The 14,729-nt window shown below is 36.6% G+C and overlaps 1 protein-coding gene across 2 annotated transcripts; it reads left to right on the plus strand.

The window, feature by feature from the left end:
- The first annotated feature begins 4,250 nt into the window (after positions 1–4,250).
- LOC137708405 (uncharacterized) lies at positions 4,251–9,848 on the plus strand. Of its 2 annotated transcripts, none has more exons than XM_068447469.2 (7): positions 4,251–5,060; positions 5,747–6,054; positions 6,366–7,085; positions 7,727–7,855; positions 8,296–8,508; positions 9,020–9,220; positions 9,364–9,848. In XM_068447469.2, the coding sequence occupies exons 1-7, from the start codon at positions 4,796–4,798 to the stop codon at positions 9,484–9,486; spliced, it is 1,959 nt and encodes a 652-aa protein (XP_068303570.2). In that variant the 5' UTR covers positions 4,251–4,795; the 3' UTR covers positions 9,487–9,848. The 2 variants fall into 2 exon arrangements, with proteins under 2 accessions (XP_068303570.2, XP_068303571.2); XM_068447470.2 differs by having other exon boundaries at positions 4,272–5,060; positions 8,305–8,508.
- Positions 9,849–14,729: the final 4,881 nt, after the last annotated feature.

Here is a 14,729-nt window from a genome sequence, read left to right on the forward strand (position 1 = left end):
GGTTAATTGGTACAATTCCAAAACTTTAGGTTGCAATATGAGAAAATTAGAAGCTCGTGTCTCATCTTGAAAATCAGCTCAAAGCCTCAACACATGAAGGTTGTAAAATATGGTTAGCCCAAAAATAAAACCAGCTCAAACCTGAAGGTTGTAAAATGTAGTTAACCCAAAAATAAGTCAGCTCAAACCTAAATGTTGTAAAATGTAGTTAGCCCAAAAATAAACTCACACCTCAAAATGAAAAGTAAAACATTTACCAACCAAATTTTCAAATTTCACTAAAAACTGAAATAGTTATTAAGCAGACTCTAAAAAATCGAGTCAAACATATCAAAATTTTTAACTCATTAATATTATCCTTGTGAGTTTGATGAGAAAACTAAAAGCACATTATCAAGAATACCATTTTCCACTAACCATTCGTGTAAGAGAAATGATTTTCACACATTATTATTAGTTTTTTCACATATTTCTCTTTATTTATAACCACAATGTTAAATAAACTAAATGAAATCAACAACCAAATTAAACATGAATATAAAATAAAATAAAAAAGAGTTTTAACGAAAAACTCACAATACTATTCATTTTAACGAAAAATCATATTTTTACACTAAAAAATCAAATCTGGTAGTATTCATTTTACTCTTTATTTTATTCTTATCGTTAAAACTCAAAATTTTCAAACCCTTTTTATTAGTTTTCTTATAAAAAAAAACTAATAAAAATATGTAAAAATCACTTCTCCTGACGTAAATGCGGAACGAAAAAGCACATAAATTGTCGACTAAATTGGCAAATTACTTAAGAAGAATCACTTTCATGAATCATGTTGACGTGCGCAGAATGGTAGCTGTACGCTGACGAGAAAATAAATATACGAAAAGTAAAAGCTGGTGGCTGACAACCTCTGCTTAGTAGTTTTCTTTTACTTTTTATGCCCCGCTGCAAATAGCAAACCCACGCCTTGGACTCTTGTGTCCAAAACGAATCCGAGAATACCCCGAAACGTTTCGGCCAAAAAAAAAAAGGATTCTTTACTCTTTTATTCTTATCATTTTTCATCATTTCCTCTTATATATTATTTTTTATAAAAAAATTAATATAATATATTAACGTGACTTAACTGTTACCTTCAAATAAAAAAGAATGAAAAGATAAAAAAATTGCGAGGCTAGATAATCCTCCTCCATCCGAGCTGTTGAGCCCGAGACGCAGAGCAGTATAGTAGTGGACAGGCTATCCCGGGACGCCACGTGGCGAGGGAGAGCAGCAGGAAACGTGGGACTCGGTGGACCCGGTGGACGTTCAAATATCGAGGAATGTGAAAGCGACGTGACCTGGTAGGGGGGAGGAGTGGATGTTTGGGGGGGTTGTGGCGTTGTTTAGATTTCTGGTCCCGACCACGATGCTGCCACAGTGCATTCCTAACGGTCACGTTCTTGAGCTTCTCGCCCCAAATGCCTAGTTGCCCAACGACTCCTTCAATAAAACTAATTTAGTTTCCTACTTTGTCCCTTATTTTTTTTATATAAAAAATTAGTATTGTTGTTTAATTTTGGGATGTACTATCTATACATCTATTTTTACTTCTTACATACCTTTTATTAATTTCTGTTATTTGTTATTCATCAATTCATCTGAACTGAACAAAAAAATTAAAAAGGTGTGTAAGAAGTAAAAATAGGTATGTGGATATCACTCACAAACTCCAAAATTAAGCAAGTTTGGGCGAGACTAATATTAAGTTGGGTGACTTTCTAGGAAGTCTTCGTGTTGCCTCCCCCACTTGTTACTTAGTACTAAGGTCTAGTAGTATTCTTCTGCACTTGTAACTGATAGGTCTTAGGTTCAATTCTCGACAAAAGCGAATTTGTATCTCATTATTGGTAGCTCATTTTGAGGCTAAGTCCACCCCTCTCCCCTGGTATAAATAATATTGTTTGTTCAATTTATTTATTTATTTTATATTTGTATATACAATTGATAATTACTTTAGAAAAATAATTCTTAGTAGCCAAGATTTGGTGCTTTCAGTTTTGAATTATAAATAATTTTATTGTGTACAACAAAAATATTGAGTGTTTCAAATAATATTAAACTATGCGACAGAAAAAAAAAAAAAAAAAAAAAAAAAAAAACTAAACAAGTGTATGGCCTGCAAACTTGGGTTAAGCCACACATCTCTTATAATAATTTGATATTGAATTCGTCATCTACAAGATTTGAAGTTAGAATTTCATACTAACAAAAACACACAATAGTTCTGTAATAATAATTTGCTAACTAGTATCGAATTCATTATCCACGAAATTCAAATTTATTTAAGATGTTTCACTTTCAAGTAGCGAAGAATACTAATATACTGTAATACTAAGTGACACACTCTTATATGCGCAAGGAATTGTGAGCATTTCTATTTTTTTGGGGTTCAAGAATTTAGAGCATTTGCAATTAAATATGAAGATCCCAAATTCTCAACACCGATTAGTTCGTACAAGTGATAACTCAATCGCAACTTATTATGGAAACTCTTAGCAACAAAATAAATAAAAAAAGTAAAAAGAACTAGTCAAATATGTTAGTCAGCCAAAAAAGGAACTTGTCAATGAACTTAATAAGAAAAACAAAATTCTTGAAAAGGCATAACCCATATTCTTGGAAAAAAAATTCTAATATTTACATATTCTATATACCACATTTGTAATATTTCTGTAATGAAGCACCATTACAAATAGGTCTCACCGCTATTAAATAAGTGATACCGATATTGTAACTGTAGTATTACTCCCATGTTGGTATTCAATTTGCTGAGTCAATATATGCTTAATTACAATCACAAGTATAATCTCTCAAACTATTATTGAATATTTTAGTATTATATGGAAAGTTTTGACTCGAAAAATTTGCACTAACAAGTTATAAAAGTTATGCATTAGCAAAGTTATAAAAGTTAGGGTGACCTGCCAATTAGTCATTGAATTATCATCTGAGTAAAAATTAGGCTTCTAAACATTTTTTTTAAAGAAAAATCAATCATTGAATTATAAAAATCTGTCAATTACATCTCTAATATTAGATTCGAAATTAGTATATTCAATTTTTCGTTAATTTAAGTCATATTACTTGCATGTGATATACATTGGAGGGTAGATTGATAATTTTTCATAAAGAAATAGTTATGGAGTTGACTTTGGAGAGTAAATTAGATATTAGATTCGTAACTTATATGAAATATTAAGGACTTATAGGTGAGAAAATGATGATATTACACTCTAAAGTGTGTCAAGTGACTTAAGTTCACCAAAAATTGGATAAAATAGCTTTGAATATAATAGTATGGATGAAATTAGCAATTTTTGATGAATTTAAGGACTTATTTACCGAAAAAAATAATTCAGAAACCTAATTTTCACTGAAATGATAGTTCAAGAACTAAATCAACGCTTCATCCTAAACGTTATTGTTGTTGTGGATGCGTGTAGCGCAAAAATTCTGGAGTAAACCAGCGCCACAATATTTGAACATCGAATATCTCTCTCACCACTCCCACACTAGTTGAGCTAAAGATGTCATGGATGATTATTTATAATTGCAAATACAGTTAACTTTTTTTTTTTTTTTTTAATGACGTTAGCAGTTAATGGTAGCAAAAATTTGTGAATTTTGATTGGCCGGTGTTTTATGTTTGATTGTTTGGTTGGGTTTACTGCTGTCCTTGTAGTATACATCTCGTCATCTTGCAGGTGCTTCGCCCCTTTTAGCTGTTTTTTCCGTTACTCTGGCATTCATTTAAAATATAAAATTTAAAAGTAAGGGTAGTTTGGTCAAACAAACAAATATGGGTCCACAACCAGGGGTAGTTCTGTCAACGTCAAAAAAGAGGAAGGACATGCCAGATATGCAACAGGCTGAATAGTTCAATTTATTCGGATTAAAAGGTTTTTACTTTTTTAGGTGACCAAAAAGTTTAGAAAGAACCAAATCGTGAATTATTCTGATAGTTAAAGGTTTTTTTTCTTTAGTTTATTGTGTCATGTGTTCAAGAATGTCTATGAAATTGATATCATCGTGTTTTATTCTAACAAAATAAGGTCATGTTTTTAATATGTTGTATTTTGTTATTAAATCAAGATGTCAAATAACGAGTATTGGAAAAATTAATACAACGAAAAATTAGAGAACAGTGAAAAAGTTGAGTTTGATTAACGATGAAAACAAAGACCCCCTCCCACCTCTAATTTCACTCTAATTTCAAAAAATAAAATAATAAATTTAAAAAATGAATGAATTTTTTAAAAACACAGGAGGAGAGAAGAAGAAGAGAGAGAGAGGAGAGAGAAAACCAAAACAACGTTTCAGAAAACACCACCAAAGAGAAGAAGAAGAGTTGTTTTGGATTCATTTCAAAAGCTCCTCCGTCTCTGCGTCTCTTCGTTTCAAAACCCTGGCCCCTCTTCCTTCTCTACCTTCCGCTGCCGCAATTTCCATGGCATCAGCGTTGGGCTTGCAGCAATAGTTCTATATTTCCGGTTTTGGCCCTATACTCGCGCCGGGGAATGGCGGATAAGCCAACGCCTCCACCGCCGTTTCGTCTGAACTTTTTGTGCTCGGCTAGGGTTTCGATTTCAGTTCCAGTGAGCTCCGTGAGGAGCCCGACATAAGATACGGCTGGGGAGCGCCGCCGCCGTCTGATCAAAATCGGTGTTTTCGTTCGCTCGTGTATATAATTGGAGGAGATAGAGAAAGCGAGGGCAGTCGGTTCGGATCATTTCTGTTGCTTGTTGTTGTTGAAATGGCGAAGGGAGGTTACTTCTTGGAGAAGGTTCGGAGATGCGTACGGACGGTGTTCTTCATGGTGGCGATGGTGGTGTCGCTGCTTGTGTCGTCGCTGCCGGTGCTGGTGGCGATAGGGGACATGCTGGTGCCGTGCGTGTTGATATCGAGCTTCACGTGCGTCACGTGCTACGGATTCAAAGAGCATTTGCATCGATATGCCTTCAAGAGCTCGCTCACCGATATTCCTCTGGTCTCCTTTATCAGATCTCTCATCATTATCTGTATGCATCTTCCTCTCTTTTCTCTGAGCTTTTTATTTTTATTTTTGTTTTTGTGATTGAACTTTGATATTCCCCTTTAGGAATCCAATATTTATTTAATTTTAATTTGAAAAAAAATTCTGGACGCTTATTTGCTTTCAGCCCAAGATTTTCTGTAGCTAATGAGAAAGAACTTTGAGGTTTTGTTTTTACTAAAATTCTGTTATTTGATGACAAAGTTACATTGTTTGTTTAAAAGCTTGCTTGTTTATTATGATTACTTTCCTTCTGGGTTTTATTCCTTGATGATCAGACATTGTTGAGCAAAATGTGATTGTGTCTTGTGTGTTCAAAATAATACATTTCTTAGAATCGTAACTTTATAAACCTGCTCCGTTAAAAAGTTGAATTTTTCGGATTCGAACATTCCCCTTGAACCTACAATTGCTATTTTGCTCGGAAGTAATGTCAATTCTGAGTATTTGGCTTAGTAAAGCTGAGTTTTTACTTTTCGAGTGATGCAGAAAAGTCCCTTTTAATGCCTATTTTTTTCGGCAACCATACAAATGATGTCTGTTTGGTGTTGCTTACAGAATTTGATAAACATTTGTAGCGATACTAATGAACCTTCCTTGTCTGCGGTACATATAAGGGAGTTTGAGTATAATTACACTAATGTGCTAATTTATGGATTTTGTTTCTTGCAGGCGTGTATTCCATGTGCGATGGCCCTGCTCTCTCACACGGTCCATACCTTGGAACTGTGACTTTCTGTTCCTTTGTCTCAATTCTTCTTCTTTCAATCAAAGCATGTCTTTTCACTGTAAATTCTCAAATAGAGGCTGAAGCTTCGTCTTCCCTCTCAAGGCAGAAGCTCCACTTGAAGAAGTCATGGGGAATGCCTGTCTTGTTTCTCTCATCAGTAGTATTTGCCCTTGGTCATACTGTGGTTGCTTATAGAACAAGTTGCAGAGCAAGGAGGAAGCTCATGTTTCACCGAGTTGATCCGGAAGCTGTAAGTTTGCATAAGTTTTTTTTTTTTAATTTCATTTATTTCATACTCAGATTTCCTTCTTCTTGATTGTAGAAGATTTTTGCGTTGTTTGAGTGGTGCTTCTATGCCACTGTTTGGATTGATCGAATTTTCATGGAGAATATTGCTAATATTAATTTCTATAAACAATTTTTTGTGCTGTTTCAATGCGTGGAATAATCATGCTCTCTAACAGGCTCTATGTTCTAGTTATTACACTTGCCTATACCGAAATGATTATCTAACTAGAACTTGTGGTAGTTTGTAACGAACTTTGTTTATCGAATTAACAGGTCCTTTCATGCAAAAATGTATTCTCTGGCTATCAGAAGGTCCCAAGATCTCCCACACCGTCAGGAGGAAGAACCCCAAAAAGTGACAGTGAAATGAGGCGTAAGCCTTTTTCTACAGCTCGAGATGGTGAACTCCCAGTCAGAGTAATTACAGATATTGACAGCTTATTCATGACGTGCAGGGGGCTTACTCTTCATTACAAGCTTAGCTTGCCTGGTTCACCACCTCGTTCCTTGTCATCTACTGCGTTTCTTGAACCCGGCTCCCCAAAAATGGCTATAGGGAGGCCAAAACTTGATAGACATCCATTAAGTTTGTTATCAAAAGGCCAAAACCATCTCCACAGGAGCTACAGCAATCAATTTCATGGCTCATCTCTATATGTACCTTTATTGGATGGTTCTATGGTTTCTCCTGTTCTTTCTGAAGAGATTCCTGTCTTGAGACTATCCAATGCTGGCGAAGAGGATGAGGGTAGTACATTAAATTTTGGTACTCTAAACAAAGAAATGGAAGGAAGTGGTCAGTTTGGTATTGTATTAGTGCATGGCTTTGGGGGAGGAGTCTTTTCATGGAGGCATGTGATGGGGGCCCTTTCTCGGCAAGTTGGTTGCACAGTTGCTGCTTTTGATCGCCCTGGTTGGGGCCTAACCTCAAGGCTGCGACCGGAAGATTGGGAGGATAAAGAAATGCCTAATCCTTATAAACTTGAATCTCAGGTAATTGGCCACTCCCTTTAGTTAATTTATGATAACTTCCATGTACTTTACCCTTATGTTGAGGGTCTATCCAGAAGAGACTTCTTCCTACTCACCTGTTCTGGGATGAGATTCTAAATCTTCCCTCTTGAGAAGTTTTAAGAGATAGCACTTATGAAGAAAATAAACGACAGGGGAACACAGAATATACGATACAATGGCCAGTAGTATCTAGTTCTATAATTTAGATGTTATTTTGCTTATTTTTATGAGTCTGGTGGGTGGGTGGTGTTGTCTTTGAAACGGCAGATTAATACTGTCTACTGATTGGTCTGGGTCGATATCCCCTTGAGTTTTTCTTGCAACACTAGACAGACCAGATGAGAAATCAGGAAAGGAAAGAAAATGAGCAACACATGCAGCTGTTGTGTACGCCCTCTGTATTTGAAGTGGTTCTTCCTTGCTGTAAATGTACTGTTGTGTTTTCAAAGTTTTATAGTGTATCATGTAGGTTGATCCTAGTCAAATTGTTTTTCCAACATGGGCATATCATTGAACACAGTCCTGCAATGCGTATGTTGGTCCCCTTCCCCATATAGCTTATGCGTTCTTCCAGTTTTTTTTCTAGACTTTATAATGATTTGAATTTTTTAATCTGTCAGGTTGACCTGCTTCTTTCTTTCTGCTCTGAGATGGGATTTTCCTCAGTGGTGCTTGTTGGTCATGATGATGGAGGCCTTCTGGCTTTGATGGCTGCACAAAAAGTACAAGCATCAGTGAATTCTTTCAACGTGAGTATCCCTTCTTAGTTTCCGTATTAGATATCTTAAACTCATTGGACCACTTTTTGCTTCTTATCTGTCCCTACATGGGAAATTAGTTACTTTCACAAATATAAATTAGTACTTTATTATTGGAAGTTTTCATTATTATGACATTGTATGTTCACTTCCACACTAAGCACGAGTTGATTACTTATATTGTACGAGTTGATATAGACTTTGTATGAGTTGATATAGACATTGTATGTTCACTTCCGCACTAAGTGTACATGTGGGTATTGAAAGAGTTAAGATATAATAAGTGCGATATCACTATCAGTACGTGAAAGTACTGGGGCCATCCTCCATGCCTGCAACATTCATAGGAATCGATAAAGATATGCTTACATAGATGTTTTTCTTTTTATTTCCCTATTATTTTAATGTTACTTGTTTTTTTTGTTGTTAAGCAATTTCAGGTTACAATCAAAGGCGTAGTATTGTTAAATGTTAGCTTGTCAAGAGAAGTGGTGCCTGCTTTTGCAAGGATACTCTTGAGAACTTCACTTGGGAAAAAGCACCTGGTTCGTCCATTACTGCGAACAGAAATTACACAAGTAGTAAATAGGCGTGCCTGGTATGATGCGACAAAGTTGACAACGGACGTTTTGAGCCTTTATAAGGTATACCCTTGAATTTTATGTGTAAATTTAGTCACTTGAAAGTTGAAACAAGAGGAAAGAATGGAAACTGAACATACTTGAGATATTATACAGATAACATGTTGAAAAGGAAATTTTAAGGTCTAAATTAAGACACATTCCTGCAGAGTTGAGGGGTAACAGACAGATTTGACCACTTTTGGGCACTACGAATTTCTGAATGTATGAATGAAAAGTTTTTCCGATGTTTCCTCCTTTCACTTCCTGCAGCTCATATTCATTGTTGTAATCAAAAGGCAGCCGATAAATTTTTTGGAAACATTGTTTTTGCTTAAGCTATGTCTTGTTGTTGAGCATATGAGTGCAGGGGAGAGATTTGGGTTGAAGCATTAATATTTTTTGGATTAATGATTAGGTTCAGGTATACAGCAGAGGTTTAAAGTACATGCTGAGTATATGAAGATTGTGATTGGGAACTCAAATTTCAGTAATCGTTTGTTTGACCTTCCTTCTTGTTTTTTGTGGCAATCAGGCCCCTCTATGTCTAGAAGGATGGGATGAAGCACTCCATGAGATAGGTAGATTGTCATACGAGACACTTCTTTCACCAAAAAATGCAGAATCATTACTGAAGGTAGTTGAAGACATGCCAGTGTTAGTCATCGCTGGCGCTGAGGATGCCCTTGTCTCTCTTAAATCTTCCCAAGCTATGGCTTCCAAACTTGTAAATTCTGTAAGTTCCCGCTTTCTACTCTTTTATAATGTGAACAGTTAAAAGCTAGTGGTTCCAGTTGAACTGAATCGTATTTCCCACACCCTATTATTGTTTGGACAATCACCTTCTCGATTGAACTAATCGGGCATTGGTGTATGCAGAGACTAGTAGCGATATCCGGATGTGGCCATCTTCCCCACGAAGAGTGTCCCAAGGCATTACTTGCAGCAATGACACCCTTCTTAAGCAGACTCTTGGGCAAACAAGACATGCAAAGCCAATAGTGTACCTTCTTTTTAACTTCTAATTAGGTTTTTTATCTGTTGTAGGGTTACATTTCTTTCTTTTTTGTCGTCGTCGTTTTTCGTGTTAAGAAATTTAGCGGCCCAGGGGAAGAGACTAACGTCATCTCTTCTTCTTGGTTTTATTGATGTCTTAGTTTGGAGCCTTACCCATACCTACATTCTTTAGGGTTTTAGAGCTCGTTCACCTGTAATTTTCCTCTCCTTTTTGACCCCTTTCAGAAGTATTTTTATTTATCTTTTGTTGTTTGAATAGTACTTGTTATTTTCCACCGAAGGGCGGTGGAAGATACATATTTGTACATTTATCAGTGCTTGAATTTAAGTATGGTTTTGTTCCACAAGTAATCTGTTTTGTTCTTTTGAATTATTCGATTTTTTATTACAAAAATCAATCAATGTAATTCTTGAAAATAAGTGTCGTAAATTAATGTGTCCTTTCATTATAATTTTGTAAAAAATTTGTAGTGTGCTGACTTGAGTTTAATTGTTTAATAATTATTTAAAAGAGTGTCAAAATACCTTTTTGCATATGGGATTATCTCAAGGCAGAGCTTGCATCACCAAGAGCATTGGGGGAGCCCCTAGTATGCTCTCTAAGATTAAGGTTGTGAAGCTGTCGATTTTCCAAATATTTAAGGTGATGTCATAGGATTCGTCACCAATCGAAGTTGTCACCAAAGGTTGTCTCGAACCTGGTCTAATACGGTAAAGAGTGTAAAGATGGGTGTCTTGAGGGTTTTTTTTTTTCTTCATAAAGGAGACGGCGAAGGTTACCATAGATGGAGGTAGAGGAGTGTAGGTTGAGATCGGAGGTGATTGCATGACTATGTTTTTGGGTTGACAACGTTTTAATTAACTATTACGTTATTAAATCTATTTTTAATTTATTTTTAATTTAATTAGACTTGTGGGTCATATTTATGTGTCAAATCAGCATATAATAGATTTTTTTATGGAATTGTAATAGAATGACCGTATTAATTTAAGACACTTATTTTTAGGACTAAATTTATCAATTTTCAATTTCAAGGATTATCTTTTGGTGTGAGTCAATTTCAGGGTCCATTTGTGATTAAGAAAATGACTTATGAAACTCATTTATGTGCCACATTAACACATAACATAATTTTTTGACAGAATTGTGATGGAAGGACTACACTAATTTGCTACATCTATTTTCAGGGACTATATTGATCGATTTTCAATTTCGTGGACCATCTTGATCGTGTGGTTCAATTTTAAGGACCATTTGTGATTAAAAAAAAAAAAAAAAAAAACCCTATTCTTTATGTGCCTTCTATTTTTGTTTTCGGTATCAATTCTACAAGTGTCTTGGGGTGGAGTGTGGACTGCAGGTTGAGTTCAAGAGTTGTAGGAAAACTGCTCATTTTGGGTCCTCCAGGATGAGTCAAGGATGGGGACGAACAACCATCCAACGGCTGTACCTAAAAATAGACGCAGTTGGGAGCACCATCAAGCGGCTGATGGTCTGCTGAAAACAGGTGGTGCTTGCCATTCATTATCCAACTGCAGCACCTAAATATAGTCGGCACTGAGCCACCACTGAACAGCTGCTGGTCTGCTGAGTGATTATCCATCACCATCCGACTCCTGCACCTAAAAATAGTCGACGGTGAGAGAGCACCATTGGTCAACTGATGGTCTGCTGCATAGCAGGCGGTGCTTGCCTGTCGTCACCTTCCAATGCCTCACCTAAAAAATAGTCGGCGGTGGGCACCATCAAAAGGCAGCTGCTCCCCTGGATAAAAGGCTGTGTTTGCCAGGTCCACCACCCAAGCTGCGCCTAAAAATAGGTGGCGGCTAGGACCATTGAACTGTTGCTGGTCTAGTGGATATAGACAGTGCTTGATGAAGCTCATTTCTTGGGCGACAAGCTATTTTTTAGTTACGAAGATCGGTAAGAAAGGGTTAATTAGCTTATATGTGGAAGAAGTTAGGGTGTAAATCACGACCTTAAATATTCTTTGTTTTGCTACATGGAATAATGCTTGGCTGCTGAAAGAAAAGAGGTAAGTCCAGTTGAAAAATTAATAGAAAATGGACACGTGTCCATTTGATCTTTGCTATAACTCTCGATTTAAAAGTGAGACCTCCATCTTTAGAAGTTACAAGAGCTACATTTAACTGTAAAATTGACTTAATCTCTCTCGCATAAGAGTTAAATGTTAGAAATTCATATTTGACTTTGTTTGCAATAGAGATGTTATAACTTGCACAACTACATTTGAAGTTATATTCCAACTTTGGTGTGCCGAAAGTTTGAGCCTAGGCAAGTGGTGTTGGTTTGTGTAATATTTATGAGGGAGTTTCTTCATGGTAGATTTGGACCTTGCTTTTGGTTATCCTTGCCCAATTTATAGCACAGGTTTTCCTTATTTCTGATAGGTGAAAGGATGCCGTAAAAAACAACTTATTTCTCTAGTTAAAAAAGGAGTGCACACATTGACTAAAAGGTAACGCGCGATTCCTTGCAAGCTTGCAGCTGGTCCTGGGTTCATGGGGCAGCTAATGGAGTGGATTTTGTTGCGTTGCATTAAGGAGTGGAGATGAGCGATTTTCTTGGGTCGATAGACACCATGTTCGTTTGTCAGGATTTTGAACAAGGATGGCTTGCTGTGTCTGCCAATTGACGCGAGCGCATGAGAAGTTTGAGGGGATGACATCGGGGCTATTTGTGGCAACATCTTTATTGTTTTCGCTTTCCTTCTTCCTGTTATCTATGTATGTTTGTTAGCCTTCTATTGGCTTTGTGTACTTTTGGCGTTTTGCCATGAGTTTGAATTGAGTTTCAGCTTCCAAAAAACGAAAAGTCTTCACCAATAAGAGCTTTCAATCGGAAATGTGAGGTTTTGTAATTTCCTAAACCTCAACTCTTTTGACATGTCGAATATTACTACATATCTTAAGTCCGTGTGAACTTAGTTGGTGATTTTGCATATGGAAAAGGTTAAGTGTTTGGCATGTACTGGTGGAGGATTTCGTTGGCACAAGCTTGATGGAATTGCAGGCATCCCTTAATAATGCCTACAATATAGTATAGGGGATGTTCTTACGCACCCCCAAGTATCCAGTACTCCAAATCGCGATCAAATTTTTGTATAGTAGTACATTAGTATATCGCATTGGCTTATGCATTTAGGCTTCTGTAGTTTTTGGTACATTGACAATTGCACTCAAGTGTGCATGTTTATCAATGAGTTGCAAGACGATTTACAGGTCAGTCTTAAATTGTAATCAGGCATGTTTATCCTGTTATTTTTTTACGTTTGTTCCATCTTTAGTTGGGCTGTAGCAGTTTTGGCCTATTGTTATGGGATTAGCAAACCACCATCAAGAGTTTCCATACTGTGGGAAAAAAAAAAAAAATTTGGAATTTGAGACCTCAAATTTTCAAGTTTAAATTTCATGTAAATAGGTATCATTTCTCAATTTCTATGTGTGAGAGTTTAAAAATGACAAATTATGTATTCAAATTCTATTGTTATTTTAGGTTAACCAAACAAGAAAATTCACAAATTCTAAAATATAAAATTCTGTCAATTCAATTTCCGTTCCTTTTAAAATTTCTTAAAAATCATAAATTTCTTCATCCAAACAGAATGTTAAATGCTCAGAAGTTAGAATTAACAAATAACTGGAACGGAGGATGATGGTTTAGGATGGAGGACCTCCCAAAACCAAAGCTTGGATACGATGTTTTGGCTGCCATTGTATCGCAAAAACATAAGCGGTTAGGGAATGCATCAACAAAGTTTGTCCAGTTAACAAAACATGGCTGCCTCCCTCACTTTCTTACTCCTCTTCCTCTCTCCTTTCTTCTTTGGGTCTCTTAACAATGTATGCCAAGTTAATAGAACATTTATCATGTGCCAAATTACCCTTCTTCTATATGAAGGTTAACAAAAAGAACCGAAAAGAAATGCGAAAAGAAAAGTCAAGTTTATTGGGGATATGGTAGTATTTATCCATTTCAACATTACAGCCTTGGGAGGAAAGACTGCAGAAAGCTCAAGAAGCAGGCCAATTGGTCTTACTAGACAATCTAGATCCGTCCTATGATGTGTATAAAATTAAGTTTCTAAGGTAGTCAAAGAAAACCAGTTTATTATAAGATGCATTGTATCATCTTTTCCAAATTCTCACATAAGAGTACTTCCACCGTGGGAAACCCTCCCCCAGGCTATTCGCTATTTAATCTATTTAGTGAACAGTAACTGCCTTTTGCATCTCTACCGTTGCACTTGAATAGCCTTGGCAATAGGCAATAGGCAATAAAATATTAGTTTTTTTTTTTAAATAATACAAAATAATTTTATTTGTAATTTTGGATATAATTTTTAATCTGTCTCGTTGTACTAGCAATAAAATATTAGTTTTTTTAAATAATACAAAATAATTTTATTTGTAATTTTGCATAGAATTTTTAATTTGTCTCGTTGTACTATTTTCTATTAAAAATTATTTTTATTATTTTTATTATTTTCTTTTCACATGGTGTAGCACACCATCCCAAAACCCTTTTCTTTTTTTCTTTTTTTTCTTTTTTTTTTTTTTTTTTGTATTATTGTTTTTCTTCTTTTCACATGGTGCCAATGTACCATTCCAAAAGCACCCAAACCCCTTCTTTTCAACCCGTGTCCCCCCCTCCAAATGCACTCAAACCCTCCTCGCCTCTCTTCCTCCATCTTCACCATCCCACCCACCTCAGCTTCCATCAACGGTCTCGATCTTCCCCACTCCCTAACCAAACTCTCTCTTTCTCTCTCTCTCTCTCTCTCTCTCTCTCTCTCTCTCTCCCTCTCTCCTCTTTCCCCAAAAAACAAATCCCAAATTGTGCAATCTGGGCGCGCCAGAGGAAGGAGGAGGATCGCGAGGGGGTGAAGGCGGTGTGGGGAGCGGTGGTAGCTACGGTGAAGGAGGGATTGGATCTCTGCCATTTGTCTATGGGTGTTCATCAACCTCGGCGACGAACTCCGGCGAGAGCCGTTGAGTTCAAAGCCAGGGTTTTACAATTTTTTTATTTTTTATTAATATTTTTAATTTTATATTATGGCTGACATCGCCTTGACGTTAGCCCACGACACCTTGCTTCGAGCTCTCAGGCTGGCAACTCGTGCCGAGCCTCTCCCTCGGGCCTACTCGGGCTCCATCGCCAGCACACGCTGGGCTTGGTTGCTCGGGCTCTCTGCCATTATTCGCGG

Source organism: Pyrus communis, chromosome 17 (genome assembly GCF_041283825.1).
Source record: "Pyrus communis isolate YQ-2024b chromosome 17, ASM4128382v1, whole genome shotgun sequence".
In the NCBI taxonomy this organism is placed as follows: Eukaryota; Viridiplantae; Streptophyta; class Magnoliopsida; order Rosales; family Rosaceae; genus Pyrus; species Pyrus communis.

What these genes read in the sequence shown, in the direction of transcription:
- LOC137708405 (XM_068447469.2), top strand. Translation starts at nt 4,796, where the DNA reads ATGGCGAAGGGAGGTTACTTCTTGGAGAAGGTTCGGAGATGCGTACGG. An exon ending in CAGATCTCTCATCATTATCT is followed by an intron (nt 5,061 to 5,746) that starts GTATGCATCTTC and finishes TGTTTCTTGCAG; the next exon opens with GCGTGTATTCCATGTGCGAT. An exon ending in ACGTTTTGAGCCTTTATAAG is followed by an intron (nt 8,509 to 9,019) that starts GTATACCCTTGA and finishes TGTGGCAATCAG; the next exon opens with GCCCCTCTATGTCTAGAAGG.